The 21,589-nt window shown below is 29.7% G+C and overlaps 1 protein-coding gene across 1 annotated transcript in view; it reads right to left on the bottom strand.

The window, feature by feature from the left end:
* Positions 1-14,828: 14,828 nt before the first annotated feature.
* The window catches only part of LOC142321751 (uncharacterized), a 76,443-nt gene continuing 69,682 nt past the window's right edge, over positions 14,829-21,589 (bottom strand). The window contains exon 15 of the mRNA XM_075360097.1: positions 14,829-18,618. Within this exon, the coding sequence (XP_075216212.1) occupies positions 18,395-18,618 (224 nt within the window). The 3' untranslated portion in view covers positions 14,829-18,394. The remainder of the gene's footprint in view (positions 18,619-21,589) is intronic.

The following is a 21,589-nucleotide window of genomic DNA, read 5'->3' as shown; positions in this document are numbered from 1 at the left end:
ATTAACCATTCTAACGGAATAATTTTAGTTTAACTTTTAGCTAAGAGATAGCGTAGTAGTCTGAACGCCATTACATGATGTGTTACGTTCAAATGTAGATAATTTTAGTTCAGAGTTAGTATACCATAAAAATAATTATTTTGGCCTATTTTAAAATAACTTTTTTTAAACCTTTTTCGGTTAGCGGGTACTACTTTTTTCTTTTTTCTAAAAAATAACAATAAAAATGCGCATTTTACATTTATATATCAGTAACCAAATAAACCAATAAGCAAATGACATTTTTACTGAAAAAGCACAAATTTTCCATATTAATAATCAATCTTAGATTAGTCTTCTATATTTTTATTTCTACTCGTCTATTTTATTCAAACGTGGGTATAAAAAAGTACCTGAGAGAGATCCAATATCACTGAGTTGGTGAAAACGGAAAGAGTCTGCAGACGGCGAAGTCAACGCGAACTACGTTTACAGTTCTTCTGTTTAGCCTCCGGGAATTACCGTTCAGATATTACTTCAGAGAATATGTATAAGTGTAAATAAAGTATACTCTTGTACAGCCTCAGTTCGACCATTCCTGAGATGTGTTCTTAATTGAAACCCAACCACCAAAGAACACCGGTACCCACTATCTAGTATTCAAATCCCTATAAAAGTAACTGCTTTTACTAGGACTTAAACGCTGGAACTCTCGACTTCCAAATCAGCAGATTTGGGAACACACGTTCACCACTTGACCAACCCGGTAGTTTAAACGTTTACAGTTTAAACATGATCTAACCTAACAGTGAAATGAAAATGAGGGAAAAACATAATCGTGGAAACATTATATTTTAGTTCAATTAGATTTGTAATAAAGAATACTTTCAAAAAATACTTCGAATTTTGTTAGACAACGGTTTTTTCATCTGATGGACCGTGGGACTCGAATATGATCATTTTATTCAATTTTTTACGGTACTTTTGCGATAATATATAAAACGGGTGTTTAAAAAAAGACGCAACCCCTTTGTTTGACGACGTGAATTTATTAAAAAAATATTAATGTTAATAAAATACTTATAACAACATTATTAAAATTATCTTTAGTAACTTTACAATAGATGTTCAAAAAGATTTCCTGTGATCCCGATGCAGGTTCGTACACGTTTCGTAACATTTGCAGCCCCTTTTCGTAATGTTTGAAATCTCACTTTCAATGTTAGCCTTGAGTATTAGATTCGTCAAGTGTATGAGGTTTACTTTTAAAAACTACACTTTTTAAATACCCCCAAAGGAAACGTCTGCTGGTGTAAGATCTGGGGATCTTTGAGGCCACAACCTTTTGATATCAAACGATGACCAAAACATTCCCGTAACATATCCAACATTTCATTAGCAGTGACACGTTGCGTTATCCTTCTTGAACTAACATTCTCGTTCGTCTAAATCTAACATGGCAATAAACTGTTAGATTAAGTTGCGATAAACCACACCATCTACATATTTGTCAAAAAATAAATAGGCCCTATTACACGACACGAGGAGATCTCACACCAAACACCAATTTTACGTGCATATAATGATCATTCATGAAATGTGTGAAGATTTTCAGCACTCCATATTCGGCAGTTTTGGCTGTTATTGTAGCGATCCAAGTAAATCCATGCCTCATCGCTGAAATAAACACGATCCAAAATTTCAATACCGTTGTCATCAACAAGAGAACGAAACCACCAACATCAACAAGAAAACGAAACCAACCACAGTACTGTAAACGTTTTTCCGTAGTATACTTCTTTTGGTTCTTGAACTACACCGATGCGATAAGCATGGAATTGTTATTTTTTAATAACACTGAAAGCTGTAGATAGTGAAAGCCCAGCCTGTGAAGATAACTTTCTGAGCGATTTTCTGGGTGAGCGAGTTAAACGTTCTTTCACATCCTCCAGAACTTCTACTGTTAACAGTGACGGTCGACCTGTGCTTTTTCGAACATGTACACTCCCAGTCTCATGAATTTATTAATCCAACGCGATATTGTCGACTTATTAGGAACTGAAGAGTAGGTAAATTTTATCCGAGACTCATCTTTCATTCATTCGTAAGATTTATACGCGCAATAAGTCTTAATAATAAACACGTGTTTGCCCTTCGAAAATGTCATAGTAAACACAATAGAGACGATTTTATACTGGTACAGCACTAGTGCATAACGACATTTCAACTGTTACAATCTGCTAACCTTTACAAGTTGCCAACTGACATGTCGGGAGAAATAAAATTTACCTATCCGTGACTTCTACCTTCTTAATCTTAGAGTTTCATCCTTTTTGAAATATCTTCATATATATATATATATATATATATATATATATATATATATATATATATATATATATATATCTTCATATATATATATATATATTTTTTAATTCAAATAATTCATTAACATATTGACAGCTGTGTTAATAAAATTTAATATTATATGAAATTTAACCACCAAAACACACAAATTAAATAAGTTATTGGTGTGGAAACAGGTTTCCAAGAATTGGTTTCCACAGCAACTTCAGTTTGTATTGATTTTTCTAATTACATTATAATTCTTTTAAAAAATCTTTTATTTTTATTTTATTTTAGATTGTTCTTTGTTATGAAGTACAGGGTCCGGCATATAAACCTGACGATTTTTCAGGGATAATAATTAAACTGTGTTTCGTACTATTAAAACATTTAATATATCAAATTAAGATCAATTTTTGCAATTTATAGTGAATTACTTACATAGATTTTTTATTTATTTCAATATTATGTCGTCCAAATGTTTTCCATTACTCTTCACACACTCACTTAACCTTATTCTAAAATGTGACATTGCTCGCTTAATCATCACTTGTGGAACTGCTTCAATTACTCGTTGAATGGCCTCCTTGAGTTCTGCAATTGACTGTGGTCGACTACTGAAGAATTTATGTTTGAGATACCCTCGCAGAAAAAAAAATCATAAACAGCCAGATCAGGTGAACGCGCTGGCCAAGGAATGTCGCCAAATCGGGAAATCAAACGTCCAGGAAAGGTTTCTCGCAGAACATCCAATGCGATTCTCGGCGTATGGGCGGTGGCACCATCTTGTTGAAACCAAATTCCATGTCCTTGAAAGTCATTCAGTTTCGGTCGCAGAAATTCATTCAACATGTTTACTTATCAATGAGATGTTACTGTTACTCTGTGATTTAACTCCTCAAAAAAAATATGGGCCAATTATGCCGAACTTTGAAACCGCACACCATACTGTAACATATTGACTGTGAAGTGGTTTTTCAAAAATTTGCCGTGGATTATGCGAAGCCCAATAACGGTAATTTTGTTTATTCACAAATCCTAACAGATGAAAATGTGCCTCGTCACTTAAAAGAATAATGGCATCCTGGTGGACATTTTCAAGGATGACCTCGCAAGCTGCTTTGCGAAACGCCCAATCATTTGCATTAAGTTGCTGCACTAAATCATCTTATACGGATGGAATTTCTGGTCGGCATGAAGAATTCGTCGTACACTTCGATCTGAAATGGCTAGTGCAGCAGCATGTCTCGCTGCTGAAGGTCGTGGAGACCGCGTAACAACTAAACCTTACAGCCTGAAAACATTAACCTTACAGCATTAATGTTTTCAGGCGTTCTCACAGTCCGTTTTCATTTTTAAATTAGATGATGTGTTCCTAAAATTCTTCACCCACAACAATATCGTATTCCTACTAGGAACAGTCGATTTAAATTGAAATATCTGCGAAATAAACGCTGTGTTACAATAACCGAGTCATTATCTTTAAAATAGGCTTCAATCACAAACGCTCTTGTTCACCCAACCACGACATACTGGCTACTGAAATAGCATGAATAGACCTATTGATGTGCAACACTCCCGCTTTCTCATTGAAATAATTGCTACAAAATCATCAGATTTATATGACGGACTCTGTATTATGAATGCATACGCAATTTTTTTTGTTGAGTAATGTAATAACAGTCTAAAATAAAATTAAAATAAATTGTAATTTTTTTTTGTTTAATTATAATGTAATTATAGAATTCAATACCAACTGAAGATGCGGGATGTTGTGAAAATCGATTCTTGGAAATTAATTTGATAAGTTTAATTAATCGAATTATTGTGTTTTGATGGTTTATATTTCATATAAAATATAATAATTCCTATATATAATATTCCTATGTATGTAGGGAATCTCTAATTTAATTGAATGGTATTTTCATACTCCTCATACCTAAAAATGCAAATAAAAGTCATTTTCCCCCTCACTCATACCATGCAACCAAAGGTAGTTCCATACTTTTCTTCAAAATCAGTAAAAATTTTTTTTGTTTTTTTTAAATCACATTTTGTTCCACTCCATTGAAAATGAATACTTCTTGCATAATTATTGATGAAGTCTGATTAGAGCTGATGTGTCTTCACCTCGTAATATCCAAATATTTCATTAATTAGAATTTTATTTGGTTATAGCTCTGGAATCAATGAAAATAAGTACCACTTATGTTATATCGTTGAAAAGCTCTCAATGAAGGCTTATTACTACAGTTAAGAAAAAGTCCAAAATCTAAATTTTTTGGATTTTGGGTTTTTTTGACAATTTTAGTCCATTCAATTGCAATCAAAAGGAGAGGTGCACAATTAGATGTTACAACAGTCCTAAATCCAATATTTTAACATCCTTACGGCTAATGATTTTTGAGTATGTGAGATACATATGTACATACAAACAACACACCGAAACTAGTCAAAATGGATTCAGGGATGATCAAAATGTATATTTCCATTGAAATATGAAAACCTAAATGTTTTATGTTCACAATACTTTCTTTACTTCTTACAAGGAGATAAAAATTACACCTAGAATATTGTTGAGTGTTGCTGTAACTTATAATTCTGTGAGTAACCTAGAGTTAGTTTCAAGTTTTTAATAATGAACTTCATTTCAATCATTTTTATTTACTCTCTCAACTGATTTTAAGTTTATTCCTTGCAGCATAGGTTTCCATTGCTTGATTTTCCATTGGTTTTTTCTATTGGTTTCCATTGCTTGTAACAAAGGTAGAAAAGAGGAAGGAAGAAATTATGATTATTATAGAAATAACCAAAACAGTACAGGGTATCCAGTATCCATGAAGTAATCATCAACCTATGTTTGATTTATGTAAATCTCTCTATCCATCGATTGCAATAAAAATAATACAATTACGTATTTGGTAATCCCCAATTCTTCTCATATGATAGGCAGAAGTTATCATTTATGTGTGGTAAAGGCTATGGAATATCCCAAATATATCTGTGCATCTAAACAAAAGCATTTGAATTTCAATCAATAAAATACAAATTTAATTTGTTTTTTTAATATTGGCAGAAGTAAAACTACAAGCTGATTTTTTTCATAATTGACTTCTATGTTTCATTGCTGAGAGTACTTTTTATTTTAAAAACCACTAAAGTTTTTGTTTGCATTTTGTTTCCACTGTATAACAATGATATTAATACTTGAAGCTCACATCTTTTAGATGAAAATGCTTTTACTGTGATGATGAGAATACAGAATACTGAAAGAAATGTTTCATCAAAGGTTTCCAGATATTGATGTTTCACATTTTAGTACTGTCGTAACTTGATCAATAAGTTCTATGGTAGTGGATCTGTCAAAGATGCACGCGAGTTCGGAAGACAATCTATCCTGACAGAGGAAAAGTTGGATGATATATCTGATTGCATAGCTCAAAATCTAAAAAAATAAATAAATACATAAAATAAAATTTGCAAAAGTATCTGGAATTGTTGATATAAGAATAACCTGTTTAATTTATGTTAAGAAATAATCAGCACTTTAAAGTAATTATAAATGCAAACAGATACAAATGATAAAATATTTCAGTCATTTAGAATGAAACCACAGTCACAAATGATACTTTTCTAATGAAAAAAATAATATTATAGAAATAATTTTATTACGAGAAATTGCTTATTAATATTATCACTAAGAAAATTATATACAGTTTTGTTTATTTGACTTTTTCAAACTGAAAAAATAAATTATTATCAACATTAAGTGTTTTGAATACTTATTAATTAACTTATGCCTACATTTTGTTTAAAAATACTTAGTTAAAAATGTAGATATTTCTATTTACTCTTTTTATTTTCTATTTACTTTAAATTTTAATTTATCTTATACAAAGTTCCTGTATTTTCTTTTAAATTTAGCTAACTATAAAGTTTTAAACATTTGTTTTTGGATTTTTTAATATGTATTCATGTATAGTTTGCCTGTATGTAATTATCTGTAGTCTTAAAGTGAAATACAACCCTTCAATTATTTTGATTGTCAAAGATCAAGGGAAGACTGAAATGTACTGTATATTGGAATGTAATAGAACAAAATGTCACACAAAGCAACAGGTACTCTTGTACTTTCATTCTTTTAATATTAACATTCTATAGTGCACATACACACACCCTCTCATTTTTTATCAGTCCCTCTTTTGTTATGGATTGAGTATGTTTGCTATGTCAAATCATCTAAAACAACATGCAATTATTGCATTTTTAACAGTGGAAAAAGTGAAAATTATCGTTGTGTAAAAGCTGTTGGTAATGAAAATGACAGAGCATGGAATAAAAGTACTTTGATTCACCCCCATCCAAAAAATTCAAAACACCATCTTCTGCAAAAAAAATGCTCTTGTCAGAAGTTTGGAATGTATACTGACTACCTGGCAGCTGGATAAGTTGTGTGTAAGTCTTAGTGATATTAAAACATCTTATGAGATGTGTGTGTGTGTCCTTTTTGACAATCCATACAGCTGATAATTCTGTAACACGATAATGCTTGACCACCCACTCACATGCAAATGCCAAGATTTTTGTAAGTTGAAATTTGAACCTACTCTCTAATACCTTACAACTTCCCATATAAGGAGTATTCCATTTGTACTAGCCAGCTTTGTTTCCATATGATTTTCACTTCTTTCTGCGATTAAAGAGGGAAATTAAAGGTATTCATTTCACCTTAAATGGTAAATTGAAGAACAGTGAGATCATTGATCATGGAAATGGAAAGACCGCCATCAATCTTCATTGATGAATTAAGAAAACTGCTTCACTTTTGGGAGAAATGACTTTTTTGGGAAAATAAATATAGGTATTTGTATCCAACAAAAAATATTTTTATGACATATTTGTTTCATTTGACTATCTCTTTTTATTTGAGAGTTATGTCCAACTGTGCATTATAATTTCCCATTATACAATCCTACCAAATAATATCTTAAGTAAGTAGATTCTGCACACCTGAACATAAAGTAGTGCAGTAGTAATGTTCCCATGAGTAGAGTAGCATGGTGACTGTACTAAATTATTTCTGTCATGATTCTATATGATCAGGTACCTTGAGAATGAATACCAAAGTATTTTATCAGTTTGGTCAAGATTGGCATTCCATTCACCAAAAAGTAAACTATTGCAAAGACATTGCTTTTTTTAAATAGTAATTCACACCAGTACCTTAGTATATATAATGCTTTTAGCAATTATTGTAACGCTTATTATTAGTGATTTTATTTATGTTTAGAACTGGAACACGTCAAAACATAAATGAATTGGTGATTGCAAAAACACTAGAAGTGTATTTTTTTTAAATTCACTTTTCCTCCATTTAAAATTCTACTGATTGAAATACACAATATAGTATAGTAAAAAATACATGTATATTATTTTTTTGCAAAGTTATAAGGTGTTAAAAAGTATGATGATTGTAAAAACTATGCAAGCTACTGATATTTTTTTGCAATCAGTAATTCAAACTGTTGTTTGATGTTAGTAACATTATAATTTAAGTTCAACTTATAATTTGAATTAGCTATGTTTGTTTTTTTTGGGATTACAAACAACAACCTATAGCAGGGGTTCTAAAACACTACACTACGGACAACCTTTAGGTAGCATCATTCCTACTTCAAAGATGCTGTTTCGAAGAATGACATCTCTATTGCTGAAATAACTATATAACACATTCAGCTCATTCTGCATAAAATCACACTTCTGCAGCTGAAACTTGAAAAGAGGGCCATCACAAATTATTAAAAATACCCCTGCCTTGACAAAATCCATATTGATCATCCTTCAACAACATTCTACATTTCAACCCATCAGTAATACAGACACAAAACCTTCTCAAAAACCTTTCCAATAACTGACAGGAGTGTTGAAAGACTATACAAGGAGCTTACAGTGGGTCCTTATCACCACTTTAGATACAAATTTAAGAACACCTTTTTTCCAAGAAAGAGAGAAGTAGCCTACAAAGTGCATCTTATTAAAAATTCTAGTCAAAATACAACACAGATTCTAACGGAACAGACAAGGAACTCCATCCACCATGATTCCATTAAAACTGGTGACTTTATTTTTACCAGAACTGCAAATTATTTGATATACCTCTGCCACTGTAATTGTCACAGATAAAACATCAGAGCGAAAAGTTGCAACTTCCTCTTGGACTCGCAGATGATACAAGGTTTCATTAGTTATAACATAGCAATAAATCATACAATAGAATATTTAAAATCTCAGCTTTATTTTTAAATTTACCCTGCTCGGTCGAGAGCCAGTAAAAGAACATTTTTCTTATGCTTATAATCTAGGACTCTGTACACACCTCAAGTTCCAACAAAAGAACACAAAGTATCCCTTTTTGATGTCCAGGCCAAATGAAAATATTCAGACCCCTGTCTTCGATAGTCATCTTCTAAAACTGCTCACTGTTCAGGATCACTCTCCTGCCAAGCAGATTTCCTGAGACAGTTCACAAACTGTTTCAACAAATATAACTCTACCAAGGTTTATAACTCACCAAGGGGTAATGCTCTCTTGACTCAAACTTCAGGGAATTTAATTCTCAGTGGCATCGATGAAAGCCAGAGAAAATCTTTCTAACAGGTCGTCCAATAGAATATCATCCAGACTTCGGTCTAAGACACGAAGTCTAGCAGAGAGAATATTAAGCCAGTCTGCCTTCCTCTGCAGGAAGTGCCCTGCTGATCAGAGACATTGATTCTAAAATGACTGGTTCCTTGTCATCTGCTATGACAACCAGACCATTCCTAGAATCCTTTATATTCCTTATTTTCAAATTTGACCTTTTGCCCCAAAGAGCAGTCTGAAATTTATCTCTAATTTCTGTTTTTGTAGAGGACTCTTTCCTGTTTGGGAAGATGACCTCTGGCTGTATGCAAGTTAAGCTGCCCTCCCACGTACTTTTAAGCACCTTGGCATAATGTTTCTGCTCTACCCTAATAGGCACAGTCGCTAGTACCAGAACTGAAACTGCCTCTTTAACTTCAGCTTGCTTAGAGACAAGCACCTCAAATTCATTCGTTAAAGCAGAGAACATTGTCTTAAACTCATTAGGCCACAGGATCACTTGTCTGTGATCTGCTGCAGAGGTGCTTCAAGGGCCTTCAAGAAACCTCTAAAATTGCTCATATTGTTCCTCAAATTGTACTACTAGAGACAGAACTACCAGCTCTGCCCCCAGACAAAATCACTAATCAGATTATTTTATGGAACCCGGGTTGATGGATGTACCAGCTACTTGCCTTACTAGTTTGGCTTTTGTCATTGGAAGAGAAGACGGAAATATTCTTCACTCACCTCTTGACGACCTCTTCATTTCTAACATGCCTGAATTTTCCCTCAGATTCTACAATCAATATCTTTGCCAATGCTTCCCTAAGTAAATAATATAAGCTAAGTTAATCTATCTGCATATTTACTGATATCTACTACTTTAGTTAGGCCCACAAATGTAACAACTGCCTGCAGTAAGGTACAGGCAGCCATAGGTATGATTGTCCCCCTGTCACTCTTCATACCTCTTAGTTACTGCTGGATCGTTTACACAAGAACAAGCAATTATGAAAATTTAGTTTATAAAATTAAATTTATTAATATTACTTAAATTTATTTTATATTGCATTGTGATGCATATCTCTGTTATGATTCGTTAACCGATTTATTTTTATGTAAAAAGTTTTATTTAATTTCTATTTTTCAATATCAATTAAATCTTTTATGTGCATATAAACTGAAAATCACAACTCTTGAAGTATTCATAAATGTAATGAAAATAATATATTATTAACAAAACACTTATCCTTTTACACCGGTTTAATTTCTTGTATTATTCCAAATTTTCCACACAATTCCTTTTTCTTTGTAATACATAATTATTAGGGTTTTTTATATTAATAATTGCATAATCGTTTGTAAAACATGTTACTGCATAACATTATGAAACATGTTGCTGGATCGGTATCTACAACGTGCAACTGGATCAGAGTCTTAAACTAGTGTCAGTTTAGAATCTAATATGTGATGATTTATCACACTGAGAAACACTCAGCAAAATCAATATCTAATCAACATTTGAAACTTGCCACTAATTCAGGATCTGAATTCTTTGACTGAATAAGGACCAGAATATTTCAGCAAGAGAGAATTTTAATGTGAATAGGAATCTGGATCCGATAAGAATCAGAAGCAGTATCCTAAAACAAGTTCGAATCAATGCAGGCGTAACAATTTTTTCAGAACACAGACATAGGATGTCGTGTTTGTCATCTAGTTTTCTAAAAGCATTTTCCACAACTGTATGATTACAAGTGAATGTTCACATTCCACCAATCTTAAGTAAATTTCACATAATTTACACAGGAATGTATAGTGAAAGTTACGAGGAAGAAATTTTTTTATTTCATTCTAAATAACAGGTGATGATTAGTTGGATATACAGAGTCTTCTGGATCGCTAAAAGATCCTATGACATGCTACATTTTTTTTCAATTTAAGCTGATGTATACCCAAAGCCCCCTCTTGCATCGCCAATGCTCATCACCTTGTCCTATAAAGAACCTTGAGTGAGTAGTCCTAAACAGGACTGTAGAAGTATGCGAAACTAAAAAATTAACACACGATATGGGGTTTAATATTCAGCAAAACAAATGTTGGAAACAGGGAACTCTAACAGGAAGAATGAAAAAATTCACAAATATCATAATTTTATTTCACATTAAAACAATCTTTCCTAAAAAATTTGTTAAATATGTCGAGAATAGGAAAAATGTGGTATATAAAATACTTCAAGGAAGACCAGTGCAGGTAACGTATTTGTGTAACAGAATTATGTTTTTAAAAAGTGCATCGTGAACACAGTGTCTGAAATGTGCACATGTATCAGTCGTAGTTTATAACATGTGACTGGAAAAAATTCTGAAACATGCTAGGATTAATATCTTAAACCTCCGATTGGAAAGGAATGTGAAAGAAGCGACTGTATATTATTAGTTTGATGCTTGTACGTGACAGTGGATCATTGTTGGTGTCTGAAAAATGCAAAAGGATCAGTCAGAAACATATTACAGTATCTGTTTCTGAAACTTATGATGTATCCCCCCCTCTCACTCTCTCTCTCTATCTGCGCGCGCGTTTGTGTGAAATGTGCAAGAGGATTCGATTCTGAAACGTACTACTGCTGAACATTCTGAAACATGCCATTGAAACATGGAGAATAATCACAGTCAAAGTCTGAAACTAGCAAGATGATCAGAAACTGAAACATGCGACAGTATCAGAGTCTGAAACTGAATCTGGGTCTGAAACATGCTACTGGATCAGATTCTGAAACAGTTTATTGTTTCAATATTTCAAGCTACAGGATCAGAAAATGAAATGTGCAACTGGATTAGAAACTGAAAGTTGTGGCTGCAAAAGTATATGAACAACACAACTGGAACATGCGACTGGATCAGAGTTGGTGTCAGAGGTTTGTGGGAGTGTTAGGGTCTGAAACGTGTTACTGGATCAGCATCTGAAGTATTTGACTGGATTAGAAAATGATACATGCGACTAGAATAGAAAATTAAATGTGCACTGGGATTAGAGTGTAAAACTTGTGACTAATTGAGAATCTAATATGTGATCATTAATCAGAATGTGAAAAATTTGGCCTAATCAGTATTTCAAATGTGCCACTAATTAAGGATCTGGATTCTTTGACTGAATGAGTGCTACTATTTCAAGCAGTGAGAATTTTAAGGTGAACAGGAATCTGGATCTATAATAATTTACATAAACCTGATAATTTCATAAACCCGAAGACTGGCACCTTTTCATAGATTTGTCCAAGTAAAGTATAAAAAGGTTCTACTACACAATGGTAACAAATATCCTTCGATAATGATTGCTTTACACTCCAAACATACAATAAAATATATAAAATGGTAATTCAAATTAAAAACAAAATTAATTTAATACACAATTTAACTACAAGTACCAAAAATACAGTCCCAATTTACTAAAAAATGTATAATAACAAATAGAAACTTTTTTTGTTTGTTTTGTGTCATTTGACTGGTTTGATGCAGCTCAAGATTCCCTATCTAGTGCTAGTCGTTTCATTTCAGTATACCCTCTACATCCTACATCCCTAACAATTTGTTCTAAATATTCCAAACGTGGCCTGCCTACACAATTTTTTCCTTCTACTTGTCCTTCCAATATTAAAGCGACTATTCCAGGATGCCTTAGTATGTGGCCTATAAGTCTGTCTCTTCTTTTAACTATATTTTTCCAAATGCTTCTTTCTTCATCTATTTGCCGCAATACCTCTTAATCTGTCACTTTATCCACCCATCTGATTTTTAACATTCTCCTATAGCACCACATTTCAAAAGCTTCTAATCTTTTCTTCTCAGATACTCCGATTGTCCAAGTTTCACTTCCATATATAACATATATATCCTTCATATAACTCTTCAATATATTCCACCCATCTATCGACTTTACCTTTCGTATTATATATTGGTGTACCATCTTTGTTTAACACATTATTAGATTTTAATTTATGTACCCCAAAATTTTCCTTAACTTTCCTGTATGCTCCGTCTATTTTACCAATGTTCATTTCTGTTTCCACTTCTGAACACTTTTCTTTAATCCACTCTTCTTTCGCCAGTTTGCACTTCCTGTTTATAGCATTTCTTAATTGCTGATAGTTCAGTTTACTTTCTTCATCACTAGCATTCTTATATTTTCTACGTTCATCCATCAGATGCAATATATCATCTGAAACCCAAGGTTTACTACCAATTCTTTAGTATCATATATATTAGTAAGATATTTTGTTAATTTTTGATGTGTAGAAGTAATTATGTAGTAGCGGTTCTATGTACAAACCTAAGTAGACAAGTTTTGGGACTCTTGAGTCAAATGTGTTTATTATTTTCTTTATTTTTATATGTAATATGTATCAATCATCGCAATTAGTAATGTTTATTTTATGTAATGAGTTTTTATAATTTTTTTGTAATTTTTGTAAGAACAACATATGCAGGATAGTCCTAGTACATTATTTTGCAAATCCCGACATAGTAAGTACTACAGTTTTGTAAATTTATGTAAAAATATAAATTAAAAATTTTTTGTGTTATTAAATTTGATGTTTTTTAAAAAAGGTTTATGATTTGATATTTGATAACGAACCTGAAGCTTACAAGAAATGATATTAAACTTCAAATGGGAATATATATAATCATAATAAATATTTAATAATGATGAAATATTATCATTAGCTTACTTTCACTTCAGTCTGTCACTCTTGGTTTACTGTATAATTTGAAATATTGTTTTTGTTGGTTATTTTTTATGATTAAGTTAACAATACAAACAATATACATGATAAAACACACCACAAAATAAATTTTTACAGCCGAATAAGCACAAATAAAAAATGTTTTTTTTTTTGACGTTCTCACCTAAGCATTAAACATTTTTTTTGCTGGCCTCCATGGCACAAATGGTAGTGTCTCGTCCTTTCATCTGGAGGTTCTGGGTTCGAATCCCAGTCAGGCATCACATTTTCACACGTACAAAAATTGACATTCATCTAATCCTCTAAAGCAATACCTAACAGTGAATCCGATGGTTTAAAAAAAAGCAGTAAAAATTAAAGAAAATATTAATGATGAATTTATATTGAAGAAAACATTTCGTGAGGTATCCATCTTCATTAGTGATTTCAAAAGAAATACTAAATTTTTAAACTGACACAAAATATAATAAAAGTTTTAGAATATTAAATAGCAATATATGTTAAAAGTTTACTTGTAAGCTTTGTTAAAACTAACATGATTGTTTTAAATTCCTATATATTAACTCAAATAATTTAAAAATCTAATATTACTTATAAAAGAACTTATAGTGAAAGTACTTCCAAAAATAATTTTATGTTCGTAAGAAAGAATCACTAAGATATGAATTCTTTCTTAAAATTTTACTACTTGGATGAGTTCATAAATCTGGATGATATTCATAGCAAAATGTTTGATAACATTTAACTGCAAACTTCAAGTTGTTCAAATCTGAAATAATTTTGACGACGAAGTTCTAGAAACACTGAAGTGTTATGGAAAACTTTATTTCATTCCAGTAACAAGATGACCATCAGTATCATTTGATAGATTTATAATACAACACAAACTATGAGATAAACAAACTCCTAACAGTATGATCACAAATGTGAGAATCATCCATAGATATGTTAAATAAATTTAAAATGTCACAAAAAAAATATATTAATAAATCAAAATGTTTAAAAATTAAATTAACTGCAGCAATAAAAAATCAAATAAAGTTTTTTAAAATAAAAGTTAAAAAAAAATTTACAAATAGCAGTATCTGTGACTTCATTTACAGATATGTTACTTCAAAGACCAGATTTAAGAATGTAACAGAAATAAAAACATTTATTTTAATAATAAAGATTTCCATTATATTAATGACGTAAACATGGTACACCAATCAGAATCTGGTTGAACATGGTATACCAATCAGAGACCTCATCCAACAGAAGGATACTTCTTAAAAGCTAATACGTAGCTTAACTTATTTGATAATGAAGTTTCCCAAACAGAGATGGTCTTATTTAAAATTTTTGGTTCTTAAATTATAAAGTAACAATGTGATTACCATAAAGATTTCTTCAGTAGCTATCTTGAGGTTTCATCCGCACAATTTCTTTTATCTATTATTTCACCTAATAACCTTATTCATAAAAATAAAAATAAAATATGTTCCAGTTAATAATAATGAAAATAAAAAACAAACACTAATAAACACTTTTAAATAATGAAACCAGCCTTATGCGATTTTTATAACAGAAAACCATTAAAATTCTGTCAAAAAACATAAATCAATACTTTTTCTTTAAATTTCACTTGATTAAAGGGACAAATGATGAGTCTATAATATTTGCCCATTTTTATTACAATCTTGTATGATTACAGTACAAATAAATTAATTCTACATAATTCTACAATAATAAAATGATTACATACAATGTTATATACATAATACATGGCAAAAAATGATGATCAATAGCTTGCTACAACAGAACAGCAATGTATAGCTTTCATACCTTTTGCATGCTTCTTTTTTACACAAGGTCATTAAAAAAAAAAAAAAAACTGAAATTAATCACACTGAAGAAGGCTACCCGATAGTAATTATGATCAAAAGCAAGCAATTTTTTTACAGAAATAAATTAAAACCTTCCTCAAACAAACCTGAATAAATTTTTTTTTATAAATTTAACAATTTCCTAATGACCTCCATGTCTATAGCCATCCTTTACTTTAAGCCTTCCTTTTTACTTTAATTTTAGATAAAATTTCATTATAGTATAGCAATTTTAACAAATTTATGTCCATATTGTTTTAACGGCAAGCATTTTCAACATGCTAAATAAATAAAATTAATATTCTCCAATTTTGTCTTCACTTAAAAATTAGAATTAGAAAAAAACCATAAAATTTATTTCAACTTTAAACAAACAATCATAAAAGCAATGTTAATTATAGACTTCAATATACAATCAACAATAATGTTTATAAATAGTTAAAGCAATACAACAAATCTCAGAATTTAAAACAGCTAAAATTGTTTATCTGCTTTCTATCAACTGAAATTGTGTGCATAATTTTTTTAAGACTGTCCATAAATACTTTTTTCTTTTTTTTACCAATTATTTAATTAAATTCTAATAGGGTTTACTTTAATCACACTAGTAAAGAACAAGAAAGTAAGTTGCAATTATCTCCTGAATGATCCCAGTATAAGCCTATAGTACAAGAGAGCTTGTAAATAAGAGGGCTATATTTTTTTTTAGTTGCTGACATATAAATCTTCTCTTTTACCATCACACATTTCACTAATTATCATGCAGGAAAATGTTTTTATAAAATGGAATCATAGAGAAGTATTATTGTACTGCTTATTTTTTATCAAATATCAATAATAGTTTTACCATTATATTAGAAAAATGTAACCAGTTCAGTTTCCAGTTTTGTTTTACACATGGTGTTTTCAGAATTTTTTAAAGTGGAGGAGACTGATTAATTTCTTCCAATATGACATAAAATTATACAATATAACTGAAAATGATATATTTTATATATATACACTTCAATAAAGAAGCTTGTTAATTAAAATAACTTAAGTGAAAATTTCTAAAATAACTACACATTTAATTGATGCAATACAAATATTTAAGTTAATAAGTTTAACTTTTTCGCCTGAACACACCAAAAGAAACTTTCATATTAAAAAAACTATAATGCAATATTTTGTCAGAAAATAACACACAATTCTTTATTATAAAAAACTTAGAAAATTTTATTAATAACTGAATTATTTTTGGCATAACATTATAACTAAATATCACACTTCTGATAACAACAATAACAACATCAATGTAATAGGACCATTTTCTGTATACACACACACTACTTAATTAATTTACATTAAATAAATAATCTTGTACATTGACAACATTTGAATAATAAATTAAAATATAAATCAATTAAGAAATTATATAATTTAATGTACTATATAAAAAAAACCTCAAGTAACCTTTAAAACTGTTGTTGTATATTACTTGAAACATATAAAAAAATATACGTATAATAAAATTTATGGTTATAATTAATATTCTTACATATCACAGATGTAAGCAAGGTAATCAAATATAAAGTTAAATTTATTATAAAATAAATTATTAAAATTAATTTTTAAGACAATATTTGTAAAAAAAAAAAAAATAATAATATAAGAGGTAAAACCTGATACATTTCTATTTAACAATCCAAAACATAATATACATGATAAAAGATGTATAAGTCAGTCCAACAAAATTTATTCATAATTTCTCAATGCTGTAAGATTATTAAGTTAAACTATAGAGATCAAACGTAATTAATGAGTTAAATGTTACTGTGCATTATCTAGATGCACATCCTTTTTATAATTTTCCTGATTTTAACTTGTTTGTTGTCATATGGAATTTCAGTTGAAGGACTTTTACAATTATTAACACAAAACTTTTAACATTATAAATAACCTCAACATGAACATATTTGTTTAAAATGAAAAGTACAGTTAAGTAATGCATTTACATGTAACAATTTATTCAATTACAATATCTTTTTTAATAACTGGTTACACTTAACAGAACATCAAATAACAAAACAATCTACCACACTAACATTGTACATATAAATCTCTTAACTATTTCTGAAAGGTTCATGCTGTAGGTCACAAATAAAATCTCACATATGAAATCATTATTTTACAAAGCAAATTAAAATGCAATATCTTCCTGCTGTCAAAAGTTAACTGATAGAAAACTATGTAATAAAATAAAGAATAATTCAATCAGTAATAATTTTATTACTATAGCAAATGAGGTCTTGCATATAACTTCTAAAACATGAAAATGCTACATTAAAGATTACAACAGATATAAAGCGTGTATTAAACTGAAAAAGAAAGTATTTAATAATAATAATGTTTACATCAGAAATTATAAGTTCATAATCAGATATCTTACAATGGGTAAAAATCATATTTACCATGAGAGAATTTTAGTACTTTCAGTAATAAAAAAACTTTACAGTAAAATGAAGCTTAAATGATTAGGAACCTGAAACTAAAAAAGTAAGAATTAAACAAACCATGATACAACTATTATACCAATTTCACACTGAATATAACTATCTAGGACGACACGGCTCCATTTACAAACAACAATTAATTCCTAACGTTTATGTAATAATCAAGCACAAACAGAGGGGAAATAGACTACAAATTGGACTGACCCAACACAATAAGACATTAATTTGTAAAGTCACGAATTTACATTAAAATCAAGAAAAATAGAAATAATAATTTAAATTAACAAAAATAAAAATGAAAAGGCTTTTAATATTCCACTCTAAACTTCACATCGTACAGCTTTTTACAGAACTAATACATCAGGTATTTTAATACAACCAGACAGCACTTTCTGCCACCAAACTGGTTTTTTTTTACAAATGAAATACTTCATAGTTTCAATAACATTTCTAGACACTTCACCATTCTTAGGAGTCCATTTTCTTAACATATTAACACAGGCAGAAAAATCACTCCGACTTAAATGGCATGCACTGATTGCAGCAGCTTCCTGTACAACTGGACGACCTGAAAACAGAATATAAATATTAATCATTAATAAAAGGAAAAATGCATAATAAACAGCATTAAAAATATACATTACTAAACAAACATCAAATAGGTTTTTCAAAGCTTCAGGGAAAGTCCATAGTTAGATACCACTATTGTTATAAGGAATTATCAGTATATATTTTATAATTATCAATCTTATGCAAATACTTTCTCAACTGACTGATTTATGCGGTATTACACATCTTCAAAATCTATTGCAGCTTTTTTTGAATTGGGACTAATTAGCAACTGGTTCTTTTAGACTCTTATATTGACAAATTGAAGAAATCAACAACTATGATGACTGTAAAAGATCCATCACTCACAAAATAAGTGTAAAAATAAAAGCAAGAAAATAGAATGGCACAAGGAAAATTTAAGTAACTGGAATAAGAGTGTAAAGGGATCTTCCTAAAGAGAATCATTGAAAATATATTAAAATTCTGACAGTTTTTAAAAATTAACAATTTAAGACAATTTATAAATTAATTTTTTTTTTAAATTGTAAATTCTGACTAAATTATTTTTCAAACATTCTAATTTTGTGTTCTAGCTTGAATCTAAACAGCAATGCTATCTGAGAACATATAACACCCCAGGTGACATGAAAAATCTGTGCAATTACCTGGTGTGCTTCACAGCAAATGATGAAAGACTACCTTTTCACACATCCCTCAATACTTGTTGTCTATATACTGAGCAGACAGACAAACTTAAGTGAATGTCAGTGAATTAGTGTATAACAATTTCAGCTGTAGAGCAATTCGTTGGTTGTGTAAACTGTATACATTAAGCAATGCTGGATAACCACTTCCTTTATTTACTTTAAAATTTACACTTCATTAATTAAACATTGCAATGAGTTGTAATAATTTATTTTTTTAGTTAGGTTTACATTTATTCACATTCTAAATGTATATTAAATATGTCTAGCTAGAACAATAAAAAATTAATGATGTTTTTGCTAATAAATCTTAAAGGAAAGTAAGTCCATATCGTTAATTCTAACAATAATTAAGATCAGCTAATTCATTAAAAAAAAAAAAGAAATAAGATGACAGGAGATGTTTACATTAAGCAAGCGGACAAAGAAAACAAATGAATCTTAACAATTGGTTAAAAGTTGGTAATATTTTATTAACTACAAATATTAGGCACTGTATTACTGGCTAAGAATATTTATTAATTTATGTTAATAGAAAATGAATAAATGTAGGCTTATAAAATAAGCAAAAAAGCAAGCATATAAAATAAAGAAAAAATTATATTTATATAGCCCTATATACTTGTTCAATTGTATAAAAAAAGTTACATAAATAGAAGTAACACCAATATCAGCAAGCTAACGATTTGATAAAAATCATTAACAAATATTTAAGAAATTACTGATATAAAGATAACAAAACTTTATTGATGACAGTTACTAAAATGTACTGACAGCTGTTTTTTTTTTAATTTCATTATGCGTAAATTACATTTCACAAAAAATTAAATTAAAGGAAAAATGAAAAATAAAAAATGATTAACTTCAAAAAAATATGCTAAAAAGTGGAAAAGAAAATCTGTTTAAATCTCAGAACAGAAGTCTGCTCAAAATTAAAAAGAACAACTTACGAAGTTTATATGAGACCTACTTAAAAAAAAATTGAAAAAGTATTACCTAAAAACTTTTGTGTAACTTTAAATTGTTTTATTTATTTATTTTTTAACTTTTGTTAGGCTGTGTGACTGTATTTGTGTGAGGTGCATGTGCATGGTTTTTTTGGAGTGAGAGTGGTGGGAGTGTGTTTGTGGAAACTCGCGCTAATCAGTCAATGCACTCTAGGCATTCAACCATGTTGAACATGTATCTGTTTATGGCTAAATAAAGTAATTTTAGTGACATGTATGTGGTGTCAATTCATTCAAAAACAAATTTAATATTTTAATTTAACAAAAAACATAGCTAGAATGAAAAATAACATTTACAATAGATGCAAAGATTACATGCTTCATGATAAAATAAGAAAAGGAATACAAAGTAACAGTGCTAGGGAACGACTATATGTATAACAAAGGAATACACAAAAAAACCAAAACATCTTTGAATAACCAAATGACATTAAATACTAAGTGCACCATAATAATCCAATACAAAATGACCAAAAAAATGAAAATAATCTTCTACTTAGATACTTTTTTTTAATTTCCAATCGTTATCTGGAAAAAATTTAAAAGTGAACCAATAAAAAAACTTTCTGTTTAAAATAAAAAAAGAACCATCAAAAACTAAGAAATTAATAGTAGTAAGCTTTTTTACATTTACATATGTTTAAGGTGTTAGATGTCCATTTCTTATTAACAAAAAAAGTATTTGCTTTGTTCAGATTCCTTTCTTTTTATAAGTAACATATCAAATTTGCTTTTAACATTACTTATTTTTTATTAGTTTTTATAACTTCTTCATAATTAAAAAAAAAAAATAAAGTTTTCATCCCAATTATGGTAAATACATTTTGTTCTGAAGCATTCTTTGAAGTAGCCGTAATTCATCACAATCGAGTAAAAATAAAATGTACTAGGAAATGGATGTGTTTTATTAAATCATTGGTTAAAAAAAAATTAAGTTACACAAACATAATCAAGCAATAAATAATTTACATACATGTGAAAAAACAAGAAATGATGGAAAAATACTGGTATGTTTTAAGCAAATGAATGAAAGAATGCTTGCTAGCAATATCAGTGCTGGCAACAAGGCTAGCCATATGTTAATGCACAGAGCTCGCTTTAGAACTCCATAACATGAAAAATTAATTCAAAGGTGATACACAGTTTTGGATATTTAAATATTTACAACAATTTTGTGAAAACTACACTGAAATTGGTCAGTATTTTACAGGGTACAATGAATGTAGTCTGGGTCAAAAAATAAATACAAAGTTAACCATTACAAAGTGAGAATTAC

This window comes from Lycorma delicatula, chromosome 3 (genome assembly GCF_047948215.1).
Source record: "Lycorma delicatula isolate Av1 chromosome 3, ASM4794821v1, whole genome shotgun sequence".
Classification (NCBI taxonomy): Eukaryota; Metazoa; Arthropoda; class Insecta; order Hemiptera; family Fulgoridae; genus Lycorma; species Lycorma delicatula.
This window is presented reverse-complemented; position numbering and strand designations above follow the sequence as displayed.